Source organism: Sus scrofa, chromosome 6 (genome assembly GCF_000003025.6).
Source record: "Sus scrofa isolate TJ Tabasco breed Duroc chromosome 6, Sscrofa11.1, whole genome shotgun sequence".
In the NCBI taxonomy this organism is placed as follows: Eukaryota; Metazoa; Chordata; class Mammalia; order Artiodactyla; family Suidae; genus Sus; species Sus scrofa.
Window position 1 is genome coordinate 166,665,213 of NC_010448.4, and position 20,284 is coordinate 166,685,496.

Here is a 20,284-nt window from a genome sequence, read left to right on the forward strand (position 1 = left end):
CAGTGCTGAGCACCTGTCCAGGCACGGGGATGCTGGTTACTCACCTGCATTGGGCAGCCGTGGGGATGGGGATAGAACCACATGAAAAGGCTCCATCTCCACTGCACAGCCTCCATTCCCTTTTCTTCCTGTCTTTTCAGGGCCGCACCCGCGGCATATGGAGGCTCCCAGGCTAGGGGTCTAATTGGAGCTGTAGCCGCCGGCCCACACCACAGCCACAGCAACGCGGGATCCGAGCTGCGTCTGCGAACTACACCACAGCTCACGGCAACACCGCATCCTTAACCCACTGAGCAAGGCCAGGGATCGAACCTGCAACCTCATGGTTCCTGGTCGGATTCGTTAACCGCTGAGCCATGATGGGACCTCCCCTGACTTCTGGGTAGAGGGGGTTCCTGCCGTTTGATCTAGACAGTGGCGATACCAGGCTGCTGGTGGCAAGGATGGCAAATAGAAGCAGCTCTGGGGAACTGAGATGACAATTCGGTTTTCAGTCCCTAGTTCGTGTCAGGGGACTAGCGAAGGACAGAGGCTTCTAGGGCTTATGCTTCCACCCAAGCCCATGGCTGCTCCAGCCCTAGACTGGGGGTTAGAGCTTGCATCCCCTCTGTACCCCCAAGCTCTGACCTCTTCTGTGATTAATGAGCTGACGATTCTGCATCGATAAGGAATTAACCTGGAGCCCCTACCCATCAATAGTCAGGAGTCCAGGTCCCAGCCCCCACCCCGACAGTGCTCCAGGCCCCTGAGCAGACCCCACACCGCTTTACAGACCCGTAGCCAAGTCCTTTCCCCCACACCGCTGCCAGAAATTAACCTCTTCAGTGCTTCTCCTCCTCCCATCCCATCATCCACCCCGCCCTACACACACACACACACACACACACACACACACACACACACACACACACACACGGAGGCGGCAGCTGTTTATACTGGTTTAATCCATGTCAAATGTAGTTTACAAAGGGAAAGGACAAGTACCTTTGTATAGAATATACAGACACAGCATCACACCATGGGGCCCACGGGAAGGGCAGGGAAACCACACTCCGCCCTGGAACAGCAGCTCTAATCCCAGGAAAGGTTCTCGGCGGCAGAAGGCTGGGCAGCCAGGAGCACCCTCATCCAGTCCCAGTCTCAGCCCCCGCTTCAGCTCGGCTCCCCTTCCTGTGCCTCCCCCCTCCCCCAACTCCTTATGAAGAGCCCCAGGAGCTAAGACTAAGGAGAGGATCATGTCCCTGGGGCACGTGCCCCACGTCTGGGAGAAGAAATATACACCACTGAACACCGAGCACATGGGAGAGGGAGGGGACACCACGGGAGGGGGAGGGGAGGCAGGCGCCTCAAGAGGTGGATGGGCCGAGCCCCCAGCCAGCCCGGAGGAGGCACTGCTCCCAGGTGATCTTAACAAAAGAAGAAAATCATACAACCAAAGGGGCGGGGACGGGGTAGAGGGCGAGGAGTCGTCCCATTTATACACAACATTGTAAACATACACGGTCTATATTACATGTGCTTCAGTCTGGTGTTTGCATGTCTGTCCGTCCATCTGTCCGTCTGGGGGCTGGATCTCAGGAGCCTTGCCCGGCTGCGCCCTCCGCCCCGCCTCCCTGCTCCGCCCTGGGAACAGAACCTGGAACAGGTATGGTTCCCAATCTTGGTGGGAGCCAGCAGGCGGGGCCTGCGCCTCAGCCTCCACTCTGGCTCCAGAGTCCTGTGTGTGTGCATGTGTGTGCGTGCATGTATGTACACGGGGAGCCTGTGTGCGCGTATGTACAAGGGGGGTCACGTCACAGGCGGGGCAGGTGGGGCGCCGGAGGCAGGGCCTGCCTGGGTGGCCAGCTCACAAGTAGATTCTCCGCAGGTCTCCGGGCGCTGTGATGGTGTTGCACTGAGGGCAGAGCTTCTTGGCACCCTGCGGGGAGAACGGGGAGGGCTCTGGACACACCCCTGCTGCACACGGGAGCGCCCGGGCCTACAGCACGTCGTCCCGACCGGCTGTGTGCTGGGACCTCGGTCCTGTCTGCCTGTCTGCCCGGGCTGGGCAGGCACGGGCGGCCTCTGTGAGCAGGCAGGCCTGCTCCTGTGTTGGGGGGACGCCAGGATCAAACCGCCTGGCCAGCCCCGCAGCGGGAGCCCCGGTAATGAGAACAAGGCTGGTCCAGCTGTGGCTGCCTCGGCCCTAACGAGATTACACGCAGCCTTTGATCAGGACACAGAGCCCACGTCCCGGCCTTTTATTGCTGTCTCCGGGCGACATTTTAATGGCTGCTCCGGAGCGAAGAACAGGAGCAGGAGCAGAAGGAGCTTAGAAACGGGAGGGGAGGGGCCAGGGCCGGGGCCCTGGTCCCGCCGGCCCCCACCCAGCCCCCTCCCGAGCCGGGCCTTCTGGGATGGGGGCCCGGGGGAAGGGAGCGGGCGGTGCACCCACTGGCGGGACCAATGTAATAAACGTGGCGGGGGAGAGAGGGCAGTGAGATGGGGGGCGAATATCCTGCTTCCGGCTGTGTTCTACGCTTCTGGTCCCCCGCCCCTTGGCCTCCCCCCACGCCGGCTGGAGCCTGCGCACGGACATGGGGACAGGACCCCAAACGGCCACCCGCTCCCGACCCCCATGCCACTTCACCAGGGTCCGCAGCCAGCACTCCTCACAGTGCACGTGCCAACACTGGATGGACGTTAGGGGCATCGAATAGGAGTCCTGGGGAGAAGATGGGCAGAGAAGGGAGGGGTCACTCTGGGGCCGTCCCACCCCTTACAGGGCCCAGACCACAGGGCAGAGACCCTTGCCATCCCCCCAGGGAGCCCTGCAGCCTGAGCAGGGGCACCCGAGGATCCCTGCCTCTCACCATGCAGATGAGGCATTTGTAACGGTCCCACGGGATAGCTGCCGTTCAAGTTCCCTGACCCGAGCCTTCAGGGCCTCAAATGTGGTCACAGCTGAATCTTCGGTGATTCTGTGAAGAGGATGGCACGTAGGGCAGGCAGCAGGCTGGCACCCCTAACCTGAAGCTCCAGCCCACTTCTCCCCCGAATTCCAGAGCCTCACCCCCCACCCCGCCCGCGGCCAGATCTGCAAACCCCACGTTCCAGCACCCTTCTCTGCTACTCCCCTCCATCCTGGTAGCTTCCTAAACCAGACAGACACCCGGGAAGCACTGTAAAACTACTTCCTCCCAGTCACGCCTGACATCCAAACTGTGGCCATCTAGCTCCGAGTACCCCTGGCATCTCCCCTTCCTGGCCTCACTGCCACCGCGAGTCCAGGGGCTCCTGCTCTCCTCTGTGGACACGATGCACCGTCCTGAAAGGCCTCGGCCTTCGGCCCTCTCCTTCCCTCCCGTCCTCCCAGCACCTGGAACTGCGCAAACCCAACCACTTCTACTTCCCACATTTCAGCGTCTCCCTCAGGGTAAAGCCCTGCCAAGCTCCTCACCAGCTTACCAGGGCCTCCCTGGACCAGCCCCAGCCAGCGGCACCCTCGGCACCTTGCCACGCACTTGACGCTCCATCCACACCAAGCCACTGAGTTCCTCCCACACCGGTTTCCACTCCTTTGGCCTCTCGGCACCTTCTGCCTCCTCTAGGTCACTCCCAGCCCCCCCCCCCCAGCTCTTTCTCATCATTCAGGCCTCGTCCCCACCTCCCCCTAAAAGCCCTTCCCGAGCCCCCAGCCAGTACCCCGGATGGTGGCTGCCTCTTCTGTGCTTACGACACCCCGTGGTCAACTTCACCCCAGCAGCACCCTTGCAAAATGTCTTTGTCTCCTCTGCTTGACTCACTTCCCTGAGGGCAAGCGGCTCCCTCCACCAATATTGACTCTGGATATTAGCCCCACACTAGGCGTGTGAGTGTGAACAAACATTTGCTGAAGAGCTGGTCCAACCCCCCGGGGAGAGCCAGAGGCGGGGACGGGACGAGGCCCACGTAAAGAGGTCCCTACCTCAAGGGCTCAAGGGGTGTTTCCTCCCAGGCACGGCCAAGGCCCTGATGGCCTCACCTGCTGCCCAGGCCCTGCACAAGGTCCTACAACTGCCCAAAGGCTCCCTGGGCTGCGAGACGCAACAAGGACTGGCCCAGGCCACCTCCAGGAGCGAGCCCTTCCATCCCCCTACAACAAGCCCACGGAACCCGAACGAGCTCTCGGAGGGGAAGAGGGCTTCCTGGAAGGGGAGAAAGTATGGTTCCGGAGGTGGGCCTTAGGGAATGATACTGACAGTAATATCAATAAAAGGGCTAAAATTTATTACGTGCTTACTAAACGCCAGGGATCGTATTGAGGAACTAAGAATGATCTTATTTACACCTCACAAAACCCCCGGAGGAGATGCCAACACTTCTGTTTTCTACAGAGGAAACTGAAGCACAGAAACACTGAGTAGCCTGCCCAAGGTTTGCAGAGTGGGGGAGACGGGATTCCGATCCCAGCAGACCGACTCTGTGACCGACCGCTAACTGCGTAGCCTTTCCACTCACTGCACTCGCGACGCCCAGGAGGAGACGAGCCTCCAGGCCGAGGGAAGAGCAGGAACCAAGGCCGAGAGGCCCAGGAGCATCATCTGGCTGCAAGGCTCCCGTGTAGGTGAGCAGAGGTGAGCCCAAGGAAAGGGGGCGATGTCCAGGAAGCCCCCAGGCCTGGAATCAGGAAGGGAAGTCTACCCTTCGGACTATTTACAGGAAGTTGTTGACGACGTGGGAAGAGATCTGCAAAGCGGTAAAAGCTGAGGTTTAAAAGGTGTATTCGAGCAAATGAGGTGGAAACACCAGGGCGGTGTGTGGGGCCGGGATCATCTCCTAGGGTGGGACAGACAGCTGGCCCAGAAAGCCTGAAAAGCTGACAGGTGGTCTGTCCCTGCTGGGCTGAAGCGGTCACGGACAGGGGCACGCAGGTAGGATGGTGAGAAACACTCCTTGGGCAGCGACTGACTTCGACCTCTGACCTTGCTCTTTCAGGGCACTAGCAGTGACAGTGGGACTTCCTGATGGCCGTGTCCTTACCACAGGGACGCTCTAGATCCCTAGGTCCATGACTCTTTCTGCCCTGCCTCTCTGGGAAAGCTTAGAAAGGCCCTGACCACAACTCTTTCTGGCCCTGGCTGGCAGATTTCCCGGGAGCATCCACGCAACTTCCCAGCTCTGGGAGGGCTTCACCAGCAGCTCCCCCCAAACACCTGCACCTGCTCCTCCCCCAGCACCGTGCCCAGTGCTGCATGGGCCACCCCCATCTGGACTGCTGCTAAGTTCCTGACAAGGAGACAAGGACAGGTAGCTGTGCTGTGCTTCCTTCCCCTCCAAGGGCTAGGCTGGGCACCCGCCTCATCCTATGCGGTTATTTCAAACACTGGAAAACCAAGGTCTGGGGCTGAGCACAGCCGGCCCCAGAGTAGAAAACTGACTCTCAAACCCCAAACCAGATAATAAGCTAGAGCCAGGAAGGTAAAAGGATGGGGCCAGGAGAGAACGAAGCCATTTCCCGCTCCATCTCCAAAAGCTCCAAGGTCACGTCCAACTCCAGAGCCCATTGTCTTGGGTTTGCTCAGCACCTAACTGGCCTCTCTTCTCTGCTCTGGTGAAACACCCAATCCTCCAGGCCCCTGCCCCAGGTAGGCTGTGAGCTATTCCCGAGCATCCCTAGGACACAGGGTGGAGAGTTTCTTGGAAGAAGCCATGTCACCCTGCCTTTCTCCTTCCCTAGGTTGTGAAAAAGATCTAGTATGGGAACCCAAAATATGTAGCGCGAAGAGAGGTCACAGGCACCGAAAGGCCCCGGTCTTGGCAGATTCCGACCCAGCGGAGATCTCTGCACACGACTGAGCCAGTCCCTAGCTCACCCCGGAGTCCTGCCCACCAGTGCTTGTGCTCACACAGGTGGGACAGAAACCCCGGCTCCCCCGGCCCTTGGCGGGTAGGACCTTCATGGATGGCCACTGGCTCTGGCCCCCACCTCCCCCTTGGGCGCCATCCCTGATTAATGATCTTGTCTTTCTGATTTATGAGCAGCCCCTCCAGACGAGGGTGGGCGCCCCTGATGGCCCCGCCCGCCCCGCTCAGCTGGAGTAGGAGAGAATTATTAAATAAACATCCATACGTCATCCCCCCCCCCACGCTGGTTGCGCCGAACCCGTGCGGCCCGCTCCGGCGCTGACACGGAGCAGCTGCGGTGATTCATGGGCAGCCGGGCCCCGCGCTGCGGCCCATACATCATGCCAGCAGCACTCGCGGCCCCGGCCGAGATAAACTGATCAACCACAACGGGCTGGAATGAATTTATGACAACACAAAATGGAGGGAAACAAATGGGAGGTGACCCTGGGCCACCGACCCGGCCCTGCGCTGGCCTGCAATCCACTCTCCTGGCAGGAGGCAAGATGGAACACTGGCCCTGGAATGAAGAGGCTGCCTTTTAACCCCGGGCAACCCAGCCTCCAGAGGAGGGTGGGGCGGGTGCGAGGCGTTAAGCAATGGCCAACATGGCAGCTCCAGGCTGCCAGAACCAGCCTTGCCTGGGCTTCTGGAAAGGTGGGGAGATGCCCAGCTGATTCAAATCCTTCTGGCTCCTGAGGATCCAGGCCAAAGGTTGCCCAGCCCTGGGAGACGTGCTAATGGATCCTGTCTTCCACCGTCAGAGAACACAGGCCACAAATTCCTACCAGAAGTGATGAGACCCAGTGCTCCTGCCTAAAACCCACTGCAAGCGCCACCCGGGACAAGAAAAATGAAACCAATTTAGCTCCCGATTAAGAAACAGAAACTGGAGATGAATCAAGTGTGCCGGCTGGGCTGGGTGGCCATACATCACACTCCCCGGGCGGAGGCCGCCGCAGCGGGCGGGCGGGCGGGCCGGCCGAGGGCTCCTCCCTCCACCAAGGCTCCCGGGGCCACGGCCCAGCGAGCAAGTCACAGAGTCCCGCTTAGCGCCAGCTGGGCCCCACTCGCGGCTGCGTGCCCAGGGCGGCAGGCCTTCGCGCTCGTCAAGGGCCCCTCCCTCCCACTGAACGGACGCGCAGGGGCCTCCCTCCTGGCCACTCACTTCTCGATGTCGCTGTTCTTGCAGGTCTTCTGCATGGCCTCCTGCTTGCTGCTCTCACCGTTGCTGGTAGATGGCATCTCTGCTAGGAGAGAGCAACTCACATTGACCAGACTGGGCAGCGCAGGCGGGGACAGGGCTTGAGTCAGTTACCACCACCCAAGGGCGGTCCCTTCTCCCTCACTATTCCTGACGGTCACCACTTACCGTCACTGGCCCACTTAGAGAACTCAGGCGTGATGCGTGTGCTGGGAGGGCCGCCACTAGAGGAGAGGAAGGAGGAAGAGCAGAGTTCCCGAGGCGGGCACGACAGGCTGACCCCCGCTCAGGGCTCCCCATCCCTCTCCGCCACCCGCCCCAGCCTGTGCCCACACTTGCTTTAGGACTGCACCCCGGAGTGCCTCTCTCTCCTTGGCTTCGCCAGGCTCCTCGCCTGTGCAGGGGATGACGTCGGCCTCCGTGTATCTGGCGTGGTGGTCAAGGACATGGATCCTCGCTGGCGGTGGGCCGTGAGGGCTGAATCCTTAGGAGGCCCCCCCGGCCCCGGCTGAGACGCCGCCCCGAGCGGCGGCGTGGGTGAGTGCCGGAGGTGTTCGCTACTTAGTCCCCGCGGTCCGTCCCACTAGCCCCACCCTGTCCCGCAGTGTCCCAAGGATACTGTGGCTTCCCGTACTCCAGAGTGTCGTCCCCATCCACATCCAAGTCAGCGTCGCTGTCCGGATTCTCTTTGCCGCTGCACATGACGAAGCCAGAGCCTGTGGGAAGCAGGGTGTGAGGAGGGCCAGGGAGCAGCAAGACCGGGCCAGGAGTGCCCCTTCTGGTCCTCGAGGAAGGGGTCAGGTCTGGGGCTAGGTAAGGCCACACAGACACGTGGGCCGGGGAGAGCGAGGGCCGCGGCCCTCAGGTGGTCTCGACGATGGCACGGCCGCCCTTCCCACTCCGCACACCTCATCCTGGCTGCACTGCCCGCCCTTGCAAGCGGTCTCTGCTCCTAAACTAGCCCGTGCAGACACTAGGTCGGGTCCTCAGGAGACACCTCGTCTAGGCCCGCTGTCCGCCCGCCTTCCAGGAAGAGGACACAGACACTCAGGTCTCTAGACTTGGGCACCAGGGTCCAGCCTGACAGACAAGTCCCTAAGAAGGGAGAGCAGGCTGGCTAAGGCCCATCAGAGCCATACAGTGGGACCCCCAGCCAACGTCCTGATTTTGGCCGCCAGGTCCTTGCCAGCAAAACACCAGGCAGCTGTTCAAATATTTGGCGTATGAAACGCCTGACATTAATTATTCATCCCCACCTCACTCAGCCCAGATTCCTGGACAAGCGCAGCTACAAAAGGATTAGGAAGGGATGGACAGAGAGGACAGGCATGCACACCTGCTTCTCAGAGCAGCCCACGAAGGCAACCAGGCTGGGCGGAGGCAGGGCCAAGGGCCAGGCAGGCAGCTGGCCCCACCACGGTGTGTCTAGCACAGCCACAGGCAGACGCTCAGCCAGTGCGGGATTGTGATTTAAGGGGGTGAGTTGCTGAAGCTACTTCGGGGCCCACTCACCTGCCATGTGGTCTGACTCCCAGGACCACCCTGTCTGAGAGCCCAGGGCCAGGGGCCACAAAGCTGCTTCTCCCTCTCTGCCCTGCCTTTCCAGGGACCCTGGCCTCAGACCACATCTCATGAGCCAGCAGAGCAGCCCTGCCAGGGACAGAAAGGGCTAAAGGCAATGGGATTTGGGGTGAATGGCATTAGAGATGCAAAGCAGCTCAGGATTCTGCCCAAGGACCTTAGAACTATCTCTTCCTGTCCATTCCTCCCACTCTCAGGGCCTTACAGGTTCGTCTGGCAATAAACTTGTAATGGGGTGGTCAAGCCTCGGGTCTGTTCCTTCACCCTGTTGTAGTCGAGTTCTGACCCCTCTCCTCCCTGCTCCAACACTGTCTGTGGCTCCCTGCTGCACGCATGACCGACTCCCGGGTCCTCAGCCAGACCTGCTGAGATTCTCCTGAGGCTCCCACCTCTCTGCCGTCCCTCCTTGCCTCGTTTCACTCCATACGCCCCACCTATACAGACAGACGACCTACTGCCCTCAAACATGACCCTGTCTGTCCTGCTCACGTCCTCCCTTCTTCTCGAATGGTCTCCGTCTTTCAAGCCCATTTCAAGGAGCCCTTTCCCTCCTATGCCTCTGGTCTCTAGTCTCCCAAAGCTTCCACTCCTCCTAGAGGTAAGCAGCGCCAGGGAAAGAGGGAGGCCAGGCACTGCCCGGGCTCCACCCCTCCCCGCCAGTCCTCATCTGCCCTCCAAACCGAGGCACCGACAAACACGAGGCAGCAGGCAGGTCAGCTGCAGGCAGGTCAGCAGCAGGGCCATTAAGCTGAGAAAACACCAAGTTACAGCTCTGTCTCCTGTTCACGGCCAGGTGTCCTGACAAGCAATTCCCGCCTTGTGGGTGAGTGGCACCTCTATAAACCCTCTGACAGTTTGGGAGACAAACTCCGCCATCAATCAGAACGTAGCTATCAGGTTCACTTACAGCCTGCGCCCCGGGCCCTGCCAGCCCCCCTCCCCCAAGTACACACGGCTCAGCAGTCAGCCTCACGCCCTCGGCTTAGCTTGCCCTGGCCAACCCTGCCTTGTGAGTGCGCGAGGAGCAAAGCCAGGAAAACAGGGCACCCCCAAACTGCCAGGCAAAGTCCCAGCTTCTCAACACATAAAGGAGCCCAGGGGCCCAGGACCTTTGCTCTGAAGTCTCACTGCCTGCCAGGCCTGGACCACACGGGCAAATGTTGTTCCCCAAACCTCACACCTCATGCCTCTGTACCTCTTGTTGTCTGCTTAGAAACGTCTCCCTCCCGGTGCAAGGAACGAATTTCTGCGCGTTCTGCCAGGGTGACTCCTCTCAACTGCATCTCCTGCTGACTCAGTGTCCGCACACAGTGTTTGCTCCCTGACACCCCCCCGAACCAACACACCGCAACGTGCTCTCAGCCTGCCTGACGCTGAGCACAGTGCTTCCAGAGTTGATTCCTGCCCTCAAGGAGCTGAGCGTGGATGAGACCTGCCCAGACGTTTCTATACAGAGGTCCCTTCCTTGGTGTCCACTCAGGCTCCTGTGCAGCTCCCAAATCGTATTTATGACCGTGCGTAATCACGGTCCTTTACCAGACTAAAAGCCCGTCTGCCTCACTGCTGTCATCTCAGCATCACCCAGCATAAAGCTGGCCAGGCCCACAGCAGGTGCCATGCAGCACAGCCGAGCAGGAACGGCTAAATGCCAACAACGCTTTCCCATTACATCGGGGAAGTCCTGTGCCAGGAAGGCTGTGGCCTGATGAGCTGGTGGCCCAGAGAAACCTCTCGGGCCACAACCTTCTCTTTCAGACCCCAGCTCGCACATGACTAACCTGGTAGGACAGAGAGCACATCCTGTTCGCCAAGGAAAAGGCCCGTCTCTGGTCTGAGCAGTCCACTCTGACCCCGACCCCATCCCCCAGCAGAGAGATGGTGGGAACCTCTTCCTACCCCTCAGGTGTTCGGGACAGGCTGCCCCAGCCTGCTCCGACCGCCTTCCCAGCACATTAAACTTTATTTTCTTAATGAAATGTCACTTGCTGACTTCTGGCAGAATCGTAATAAAAAGAAACGGCCATAAAGCCATTTTATGCAGACAGCGCCCCCGACAGCTTGCCCCCACCCCCCACCTCCTGCTTGGAGAAGAAGGCTTCACAGTCATTTTATGTTCTCAGCTGCCAGAATATCCCAAGCCAGTACTCAGAGGCAAGATGGCACCGAGAACTCCTTTCCAAGCCTCTGGCTCCTGCTCTATGTAGCTCCAGGGGTAACAGGCAAGCTGCCACTCCTGCTGCTACTGTCCAAGGATGAGAGGTTGTCCCTGGGCCCTGCAAGGTGACCTGGAGTACCCTTTAGTCACCAGGTGGGCCCCCTTGCTGTGGCTGGTGCTTGGCCTCATGGTATCGGGGCACAAAGTACGGGGCTACTGCCCACAGGCAGACTCAGCCTGAGGGTCAGTGACACTGAACAGAGCCAGGACCCGGGCCCTGGAAGGCAAGCAGTGCAGAAACCCCCTGCCCTCCAGGTGGAGACCTAACAGCAGAGAGGGAGGGTTAAGTGCAGATATAAGTCCGAATTTTATAAAAATGACCACCCTCCTCTAAACTCATTTCTTCTTGGGCCATCATGGAAGGAGGAAAAAAAAAAATCAGCTTTAATTTAATCAATTGATCAGATGATCGATTGAGAAACTGGAGATGCCCGCTTACTGGGGGGAGTAACGTCCTGGAACCTGAAACCACAAAAAAGGAGCCATCGATTTCCTCACCTGCTGCTCCCAACAAAACCAGAGCCCAGGGAGAAAGGACCTGCTCGCAAAGGCGGGGGCGGGGTGGGGGTAGGGTGCAGGCGCAGAAGCAGCTTCCGGAGAGTTTTACACTGGAATTAGTTACAGATGCAGTTACGGTGTCTTGTGTAAACGCCATCGATTGGGGAGCTGACAGTCTGGGGAGCTGCGATGCGGGACAATCAATCGGCCTGCAGTGTCACCTGCCACCTCGCTGAACAGTTGACAATGCAATTATCCAGTGTGGAGGCAGGGAGTTGGCGTGTGTCAAACGCACTTAGCCACTTTCCGGGCCTCCTCGATAACGCGTTTCACTGCCTCACGTCAGGAGAGACGCAGAGAGACAGACGCCGTTTAAAACCATTGATACCTGCTCCTTCTGCCCACACTCCTTCCGTCCCGGCTTAACCATTGTGTCCCAAAAGGCGGTTAAATCCCGTCAGTTGCCACCGGGGACGGAAGGTGCCCTGTGCCTTGCCACCTCTCTCGCCCCTCCCACCAGGCACGGTGGTGAGGAGTCAGAAGGCGGCGGCCCCCGGCTCTGTTCTCCAGCAGCCTCCAGCAGTCGGCTGTTCCGACACCTGTCACTGACAGGACCAGGCGGCAGGGCTGTGACCTGGGCGCCCATCTTCCGAAACCAACACGCTGAAGCGGCCGCAGCCAGGGCCAGGCCTACCTCTCCGCGCCCCTGGGCTCGCAACAGCTCCACTCCTCGACCCACCATCTGGCACTGAAGTTTTATCAAGCAAAGGCAGGTAAAAGATCCGGGCCAGAGGTGCTCTGCCTGTCCCCTCCGCGGTACCTCGCCTAAATCTAAGGGCGTCCTGGAGGAAGACGCCGTCCCTGGGCCGGGCCGGGCCGGGGCAGGCAGAGGCCCTGCAGAGCTGGTTCCTGGTACTGTCCTGTCCCCACCCTCCACCTGTTCAATTCCCAGGGGCTCAGGGCTCAACTCGGGAATGCGTTTCCCTCCAGGGCTCAAAGATGGGCTGCAGTACGTTCTGTTTCCTGTGCCGCCTCCAGGGAAATCCCTCTGTCTCACCCCTCACGTGCCCACATCCCTGGCACCTGTCTGAAACCAGCCGTTCCATGTCCTCTCTCCAGCCCGACCATTCCATTCCAGATGATGGGCCCCAGGCTCCCCCCGTCCAGCCAGGTGAACGTTCACTGGCAACTGCAACGGGAGGGCGCAAAGCTCCCCTCACAAGTCTCTTCTCCAGGGGCCAGGAGATGCAGAAAGCTGGGGCTCACTCACCACACGCCTCTTCTGACTAGAGGAGGAACAGGCTCGCCCCCAAGGACCATGTAAAGTAGCTTTGTGCTTTGGCCCCTGCTCTGCCCAGGGCTGGCATGGGGCGCCAGAAGGGCACCTTTCTTCCCCTCACTGCTGAGCTCTTTTAGGGGAATGTCGGGGAGGCACCGGGCCCGTGTGCCGCCCTTAATGCAAGTGTTAACTCTGGGTGGGGGGGCAGCACCAGGAGGCCCACAAGCCTGAGATTCGGAGAAGACAACCAACGGCTCAGGCACACAGCCCAGGGCCTCTCCTAAAACTGAGATGGCCGAGCGTTTCCCAGACACTAAAAGTTTCTTCCGAACTACTCTCCTGCAATCGTTACCTAATCCTTTGGGCTCTTAACCGTCCTTTCCCCGCTGGACCTATCTCAGCGCTCACCTTTCTGCGTGGTCCTTCGTTCTGTCCTAAGACAGCACGTCCAAGGACTGCCAGGCCTGAGCTACCTGGGCCTCGCCCCTCAGTAACCACGGCTCCCATCTCCAAGGCTCACCCCCCTCAGCCAGGTGTCCCGCCCAGGATGCTCGCTCGTTCACTGGCTCCACAGCAGATCGCAGCCGAGGGAAGTGATGTGCTCGTCAGAACAGCTCCCAGAGGGCCTAGTGGGCAGCTGTGCTGAGGATGCCGAAGGGGCCCTGATCTGGGAGGAGGGATGGGGCGATCAGATACGGGAACTTATCTGCAGTTCTTCAATCCTTTCATATCTATAACAAGGACAGCAATCTCTGTTCTGTCAGCACGCCCAGCGCAGCTTAAATGGGCCTCCCCGCTCGCCTGCTCATCCTGCCTCTGCTCCCTCTCTGAAGTCGGCTGGGCAGCGTCTTCAGCCGGCGTTATCACTCCCTCTAACCGGTCTTGGCAGGCAATCTAATTCCTCCTGAAAAGGTCACCGCCATTTTAACTGCCTTTCAATCACATTAAGCACGCGCTGCCCGGCTTGCGGCCCAGCCCGCCCGGCGGGCGATCAATGCGCCGCACTGACACCAGCCTGCCTGGCGGGGCCACACCCAACCCCCCAAGAGTTGGGGCCTATCGGTTCTGGCCAAGGAGGGCAGACTGACAGATGGCCAGCTCCTGCAGACAGGGTTTCAGGGGCAGCGGCAGTCGGGACCCGCCAGGGCCTACTTGATAGCACCCCCCGCCGCCCCCCACCGAGGAGCCTCAGCCTCCTCCGCTCCACTGCGCCCTGCTCTCTGCCTTGTGGCCCCTGCTGATCTCGCTGTAAAACAGCCTTTCAAGTCTGCCTGTCTTTTGACTGCACTAAGCTGTTTAAGAGGCGGCAGCAGCTTCTATCAGGAAAGCCGGAGCAATTCTCTGCAGATAAAGGCACCTCCGGCCCCTGTTCCCTCTTCAAGTCTCACTCTCATTCTCGCTCTCCAAATCGCTCAAAGCAAAGCCCCCTTTGAACTCCTCTCAGGAATTCTTGAAAGGAACAACCTCAGAGTGTAAACACTCAGGGAAAACTGACACCCGCCCAGGGCCAAAGAGCCCCTCACATCTGCCAGGCGAGAGCATCTCCGCGTCCAGGAAACACTCGGTCAAGTCGGCAGGACCCGTGCGGCTTCATCCCCTCAAGCCCTGACTGGTGCCCAGAAACCTTTGGGTCCAGTTCTGTACCAAGAAACCAAACTGAGAAGTTGCCATGGCAACGGAAGGTGTGAACTGAGAGCCGCCTCCTGGCGATGCCCCATGGGGCTGCCAGAGACACCTGCGTGTACAGGTCACGGGACCCTGGGCTTTGCTGCTCATGCCCTCTGGGCCTCAGATACTCGAGAACTGCAGGACAGAACCAGACTGAGACGGCAAAGGGGCATGCTCCAGCTCAGGGCTCAGGTCTGATGACCCTTCCCGGGGTACACCCTGGCTGGCCCCACACGCCTGGGCGACGTGAGCGAAAGCCAGAGGCCTAAGGCTGCACCTGGGCTCGTGGCCCCTTCATGGCGCCACTCCCTGGACGGCACCGTGGGACTCCCCCTCAGCACCAGCCCAGGCGGCACGGCCCCCGGGGGGCAGAGCCCCTCCTCCAGCTGCTGTGAGATTCCCCAGGGACCAGACAGCAATACTCCCAGGGGTGTTGCCCGGAGAACTGGAGACAGATGGGAAGCAGATTGGCTCACTTAATGACCACAAGCTGCAGTGCCAGCTGTGCTTGCGCACAGAGAGAGAGAGATGCGCTGGAGGCCGTGAGGCAGACGGCTCCCCCTTTGCCCTGCCCAAGGCAGCGGGGGTTGACAAGAGGACACTGACCCTCGCTGGGCACCTAACAGTCGGCCGTCTGACCGGAGGGGGCTTCCACTGGGCTAGGCTGTATCTCAAGGAGCTGGGTGGGCAGTGGAGCTGGGCAGGGCCCTGCAGAGCCCTCGGCAGCAGCAGGGGAGAGCCCAAGGGAAGCAGGGAGCAGCTGGGCCTAGGCCCCTCTTACTTCAGGGCAGAGGGCGCCCAGGGAGAAGGGATGGGATCAGAGCTAAAATTAGATTCACCAATGAAGCTCATGGGAGGTCAAATTTTGCCATAACTCACTCTTTCCTCTGTAACTGATTTCCCTGACGTGGCGCCGAGGAGGAGGAGGAGGAGGAGGAGGAGGAGGAAAATCCAATGTGTTTGCCTGGAAGCCCTCGGGGCCCCCAGTGCTGGAGGTGTACAGCAGGCTGCTGGATTCTCATTTATCAGCCTTAAGAGGGATGGAGTGATAAATGCATAACCGTCCCTTTAATATTTTATGCAGGTGCTAACGCGGCTTGGCTGTCACCTTCAATGCATCACCCGAGGCTGAGAGCCCCCTCGTCACTCCTAGCTTGCAGCCTCACAATTCCATCTCCCCACCCAAATACATCCATTTTAATATGCACATCACAGGCAGGCAGCCGGTCACAAAGGAGCCCCGCCAGCAGCAGTCCCCACGCGGTGGAGCGGATGACCAGCCACCAGCCCTGGCCTCTCTGCCCCCAACAGATGGATACCCAGCAGAGGCCTGGCCACTGCCCACGTGTCCGCTGCTTGTACCTCGGAAACCACCTTCCAGGAGCGTGGTGGCCCGTATCCGCTTCTGCCCGCACCACTCATACTCCTCAAAGCGGTTGCTGTTCTCATGCTCGATGTCCACGGCATCCTCCTCCGCCATGCAGGAGCCTTCCCTCTGTGAAGAGCAGAGCGGGATCGTGCGGGTCCCACGCCATCCCTACCTGCTCCCCAGGCCTGCAAGGCAGGCCCAGCCCGGGCCCCCAGCTCTAGGGCTCCTTCAAAGTCAACCAATCCAGAGGTCCAAGACCTCAGGTTTTCCCCAATAATTTCCACTGGACCCCAGGGGAGGAGTGGGAGAGTGAAAGCCAGGGAGGAGGAAGGAGAACAGAGAAGAAGCTGCTGAGACCACACAGAGACCCCGAGAGCCCACAGATCTGGAAGCAGGCAGCGGCTCGTGTCCGGGGAGTGGGGTGGGCGGGGCGGGGCGGCCCCTCTACCTTAGAAAGGCAGCGCTCCACATGCCTACTCAGCTCCTGCTCCGATCCTGCCAGGGGGCGGCTGCACAGGGGACATACCTGCCCTTCATCCTGCTTCCTCCGTTTCATTTTCCCAATCCGAGCTGCACGGAGACACCGAAAACAAAGCACAGAACAAGCAGTCACTGTGGCTCCCAAGGTCCCTGTGGAGCTGAAACACTCTGACCTCCTGCCAGCCATTAGCCCTTTTGTTCTGGCCCTCATTATGCAGCACCTTGAGCCCCTTTGGGGACCAGGCCTTGCCAAGAGCCCCTGGGGAAGAGACTGGTGCTAGGCCAGGGACGTGTCCACTTTTGGGGAATAGCTGGATCCAGTTCAGCCCATACCTCCTTACTTGCAGGGCGCAGTGAGTCCAGGGAGCAAAGACATTGCCCTTGGCACTTGCTAGGTATCCCCCGGCGAGCAAAGACCATGGGCTCCTCAGAGCCAAGAAACACAACTTTAGAAAACATCTCTTCGCTGGAATCCAAGGTCCCTCTAGGGACCTGCTTTGGCCTGCTGTTCACTCATCAGTTAAAACCTCTTTTGTTCCTAGGCCAAGAGCCCTGAGGTACAGCCCTTGGTGTCCTAGGGAGAATGTCTCTCCTGTCCACTGGTCCCATTTTACAGAAGAAGAGACCGAGACCCAGAGGTAAAGATATAGAGGCTCTGAGGCAGGCAGCCCAGGGTACCTTGAGAGTAGCCCTTACTGTGCCTACCCACACCCATTCCATCATGCTAATCAGCGTGGAGGGGCTGGCAGGCCCTGGAGGCAGAGGGCTGCCTGCCATGCTGTCCCGCAGGGGGCTCGATTCCAAAGTGCACACTGCAAGCCCACAGCACTGCTAATTAATGCTGAGAGATGCAATCATTTCTAATTAGCTCACTAATCCCTCTCTGCAGCCCTCCTGTCACTGAAGCAGGAAGGGGTCAAAACAAGGGACTCCGTTCCCTCTAGTCCCTCCCTCGATGTGCGAGCCAGGAGCAGAGCTAGCCACTCTGAGATCAGACTGACTGGGGCGGGGCTGGAGCCAGTCAAGGAGGGAAGGGTTCCCCACTGCAAGGCCAGAAAGAACTTTCTCATGGATACGGATGCTGGCGGCAAGCTCACGAATGCAGTGCAGGGAGCAAGACGCAGGAGGAAAGTGATGCGGGTCAGAGTGTATAAGTTACAATTTAGAGCACCTACTGTCTTTTTCGTCCAAGGTCAAGTACTTCATGTAAGGTAGCTCACTTCATTCTATATCCTAAGTGAGGTTGTATCATCCATTTTCACAGAGAAAGATAATCGAGGCTCAGAGAGATCAAGGTAGTTATCCAGTCGTAGCTAAAAAGTGGCAAAGGCTGGAGAGGAAACCAGGCCTGACTCCCCAGCTTAGAAAGCCCTCCTATCCCAAGAGTGCCCTCAACGGATCCGCGTCAACAAAGGCTGGTCCTGTCAGGCTACGAGGGCAGCAAGAATCTGCACTTGGGGCCCTAGGTCCTACCTCTGGACCCCAGGCACCTGGAGCCCAGCCCCGCCTGTTGAGGGCCTGAAGCAGGGAGTTACTCTAATTCCAAAACAGAGAAGCCCTGGAAAGACCCGAATCAACAGGAAAGGCACCACCCCACCAGGACCCTACACGGAGACAAAGAAACTTTGGTCTGCAACCCGGCCTGACTCTTCAGTTTCCTGTGCTCGTACTACAGGAGATGTGACTGTGTTCTGGCACCCCACTTGATTTTGGGGACAAAGACCGCGACTCTCTTGCCTTGACTGCCCTAACCCTTGGAATGGCAGGCTCAGGCGACTCTGACACTCTAGAGCCAGGATTGGGATGGAGAAGGGATGCTAGGTATCAGAAAGACACTAAGCAAGGTACCCTGAGCGTTCTAGAAGGCTGTATGGAGCAGTGTGCCCGTACAGAGGTTCCTCCCCCATCCCTCCAGGAGCTCAAGGGAATGCCTCCCTGGCAAGGAGGAGACTGGCACACACTGTCTGATAACTGAATAAAGGAGTGAATCTCATAAGATTGCCAAAGAAGGCACAACACTGGGTGCGCTCCTTGCCCAGACCACCCCTGCCAGAAGATCCCCTGTAGTCCCAGGAAAGCACCCTGATGGACTGGCATCACTTGGAAATTCTCAGATAAGCAAAGCAGGTTTGGTTTTTCTCACCACTCATCTCCTAAGTCCTGAACTAAGCTTACTAAAGCATGGTGAAGGGATTCTCGTTGTGGCTCAGCAGGTTAAGAACCTGATTAGTAGCCATGGAGATGTGGGTTTGATCCCTGGCCTTGCTCAGTGGGTTAAGGATCTGGTATTGCTGCGAGCTGTGGCAGAGATGTGGTGTTCCCGTGGCTGCAGTGTAGGCCAGCAGCTGCAGCTCCAATTCAACTCTGAGCCTCGGAACTTCCATATGCTGCAGGTGCGGCCATTTAAAAAAAAAAAAAAAAAAAAGATGAGTTCCTGTTGTGGCTCAGTGGAAACGAATCCGACTAGGAACCACGAGGTTGCGGGTTCGATCCCTGGCCTCACTCAGTGGGTTAAGGATGCGGCGTTGTCGTGAGCTGTGGTGTAGGTCTCAGACGCAGCTTGGATCCCGAGTTACTGTGGCTGTGGTGTAGGCCGGCAGCTATAACTCCAATTCGACCCCTAGCCTGGGAACCTCCATGTGCCACAGGTGCGGCCCTAAAAGGACAAAAGACAACAAAACAAAACAAAACACCACTAAAGCATGGTAAGGAAAGTTTGCTCCCTAAACAGAGGCAACCACTGAGTAGGAAAAGTCAAAGTATTACCAAGGAGGTAGCATGGCAAGGTACAAGAAGCATAGGCTTTGGCGATAAACAAACTGCAGATCAAATCATGGCTCAGCTGCATCACAGCTGTGTGGTTTTAAGCAATCACCTTCGCCTCTCCCAGCCTCAGTTTTCTCATCTACAAAATGGGTGTTAACACGTCCTTTCAGTTTTGATAAAGTTGCTTGACACGGGGTTGGCCGGGAATGAATACTCTCCTTTTCCAGACTGGGGCTCAGCCTGGCAGCAGAAACCAAGTGGCAGGAACTGGGGATCTTGAAGATCCAACGGCCTCACCCACTTACCGGCAGGCCTCGAGACCCCAAGCCCCCTACAGTCAACACCCAGATACACCACACCCTCCTCAGCACCAAAAAACTAGATTATTCGTGCTCAGCAAATAGGGATGCTCCAGAGGTTTGAATCCAAAGGGGGGAGGGGTGCTGCCAGGTAGTGCATACACTGCGTGCTTTCAGAGAAGGCCTCTAAGAGCTGTCGAGCCCACGCTGATCACCTTTGTGCAATGTGGGCCGACTGATAACTCAAAGAGCCCGGGGATGAGTTAGTTCCTGTTGCCGTGGGAACTCCAGATCTCACTGCATTGTCAAGTCTCAGCAGAGAGGCTGTATTCACACTACTGGGCACTGATTAAAAACTGGAAGAAAAACATGCTCAGCGCCCTGCCGGCTTGTACAGTGAGGTCCCAGCAGTTTGCAAATTCAAAGCTGAGCTTCCGAGTGGAATTGTGGGGCTCGTTCCTCATTCTCTGGCACTTAATAACTGCCCCCCCCCCAGCTCCCCGCGTTCTTCAAGGCCTAGAGGGGCTCGGGCAAGAGATGGGAACCACAGCCTCCAGGAGACAGAGAGGGAAACTGAGGGCGGCCGCCTGGGTCAGCACACACTCGGGCTCTGGGGCTGCGAAGAAGCCCACGGGCCCTCAGGTCGAAGGAACGCAGACACGCCGCGAGCGGCAGGCAGCGAGGGAGGGAGGAGGCCGGGGGTGGGGCGGAGGGAGGGGCCGCGCACTGCTCACCATTCAGTCGGGTCTGCCGGTTGGCTCGCACTCGCAGGAAGGTCTGAGAGAGGATCCCGGTCAGATGCGAAAGAGAAAAGAGAGCGTCAGCGCGGCCTGGAGTCCGGGCCCCCGCCCCAGCCCCGGACCCCGGTCCAGGCCTGCCCCGCCCCGCCCCAAACAGCCCGTAAACAAACCTACTTCCTCCCTCCCGCCGGCCCCCCTGCTCCGCCGGCCGCTCCGGGCCCTCGGCATAGCCGCCGGGGGCTGCTCTAGCGGGACCCCGTGGCCGCCGCGCGGTGCCGCCCCAGCCCTGGCCTCCGGCGCTCCGGGCCCCGCGGCCGCCC

At 59.1% G+C, this 20,284-nt stretch overlaps 1 protein-coding gene across 1 annotated transcript in view; it reads right to left on the reverse strand.

Moving 5' to 3' along the window:
- The window catches only part of RNF220 (ring finger protein 220), a 244,589-nt gene continuing 225,232 nt past the window's right edge, over positions 928–20,284 (reverse strand). The window contains 11 exon segments of the mRNA XM_003482102.4: positions 928–1,918; positions 2,630–2,704; positions 2,853–2,881; positions 2,884–2,960; positions 7,034–7,112; positions 7,238–7,293; positions 7,409–7,495; positions 7,689–7,785; positions 15,673–15,805; positions 16,206–16,249; positions 19,959–20,001. Coding sequence (XP_003482150.2) covers positions 1,847–1,918; positions 2,630–2,704; positions 2,853–2,881; positions 2,884–2,960; positions 7,034–7,112; positions 7,238–7,293; positions 7,409–7,495; positions 7,689–7,785; positions 15,673–15,805; positions 16,206–16,249; positions 19,959–20,001 — 792 coding nt within the window. The 3' untranslated portion in view covers positions 928–1,846.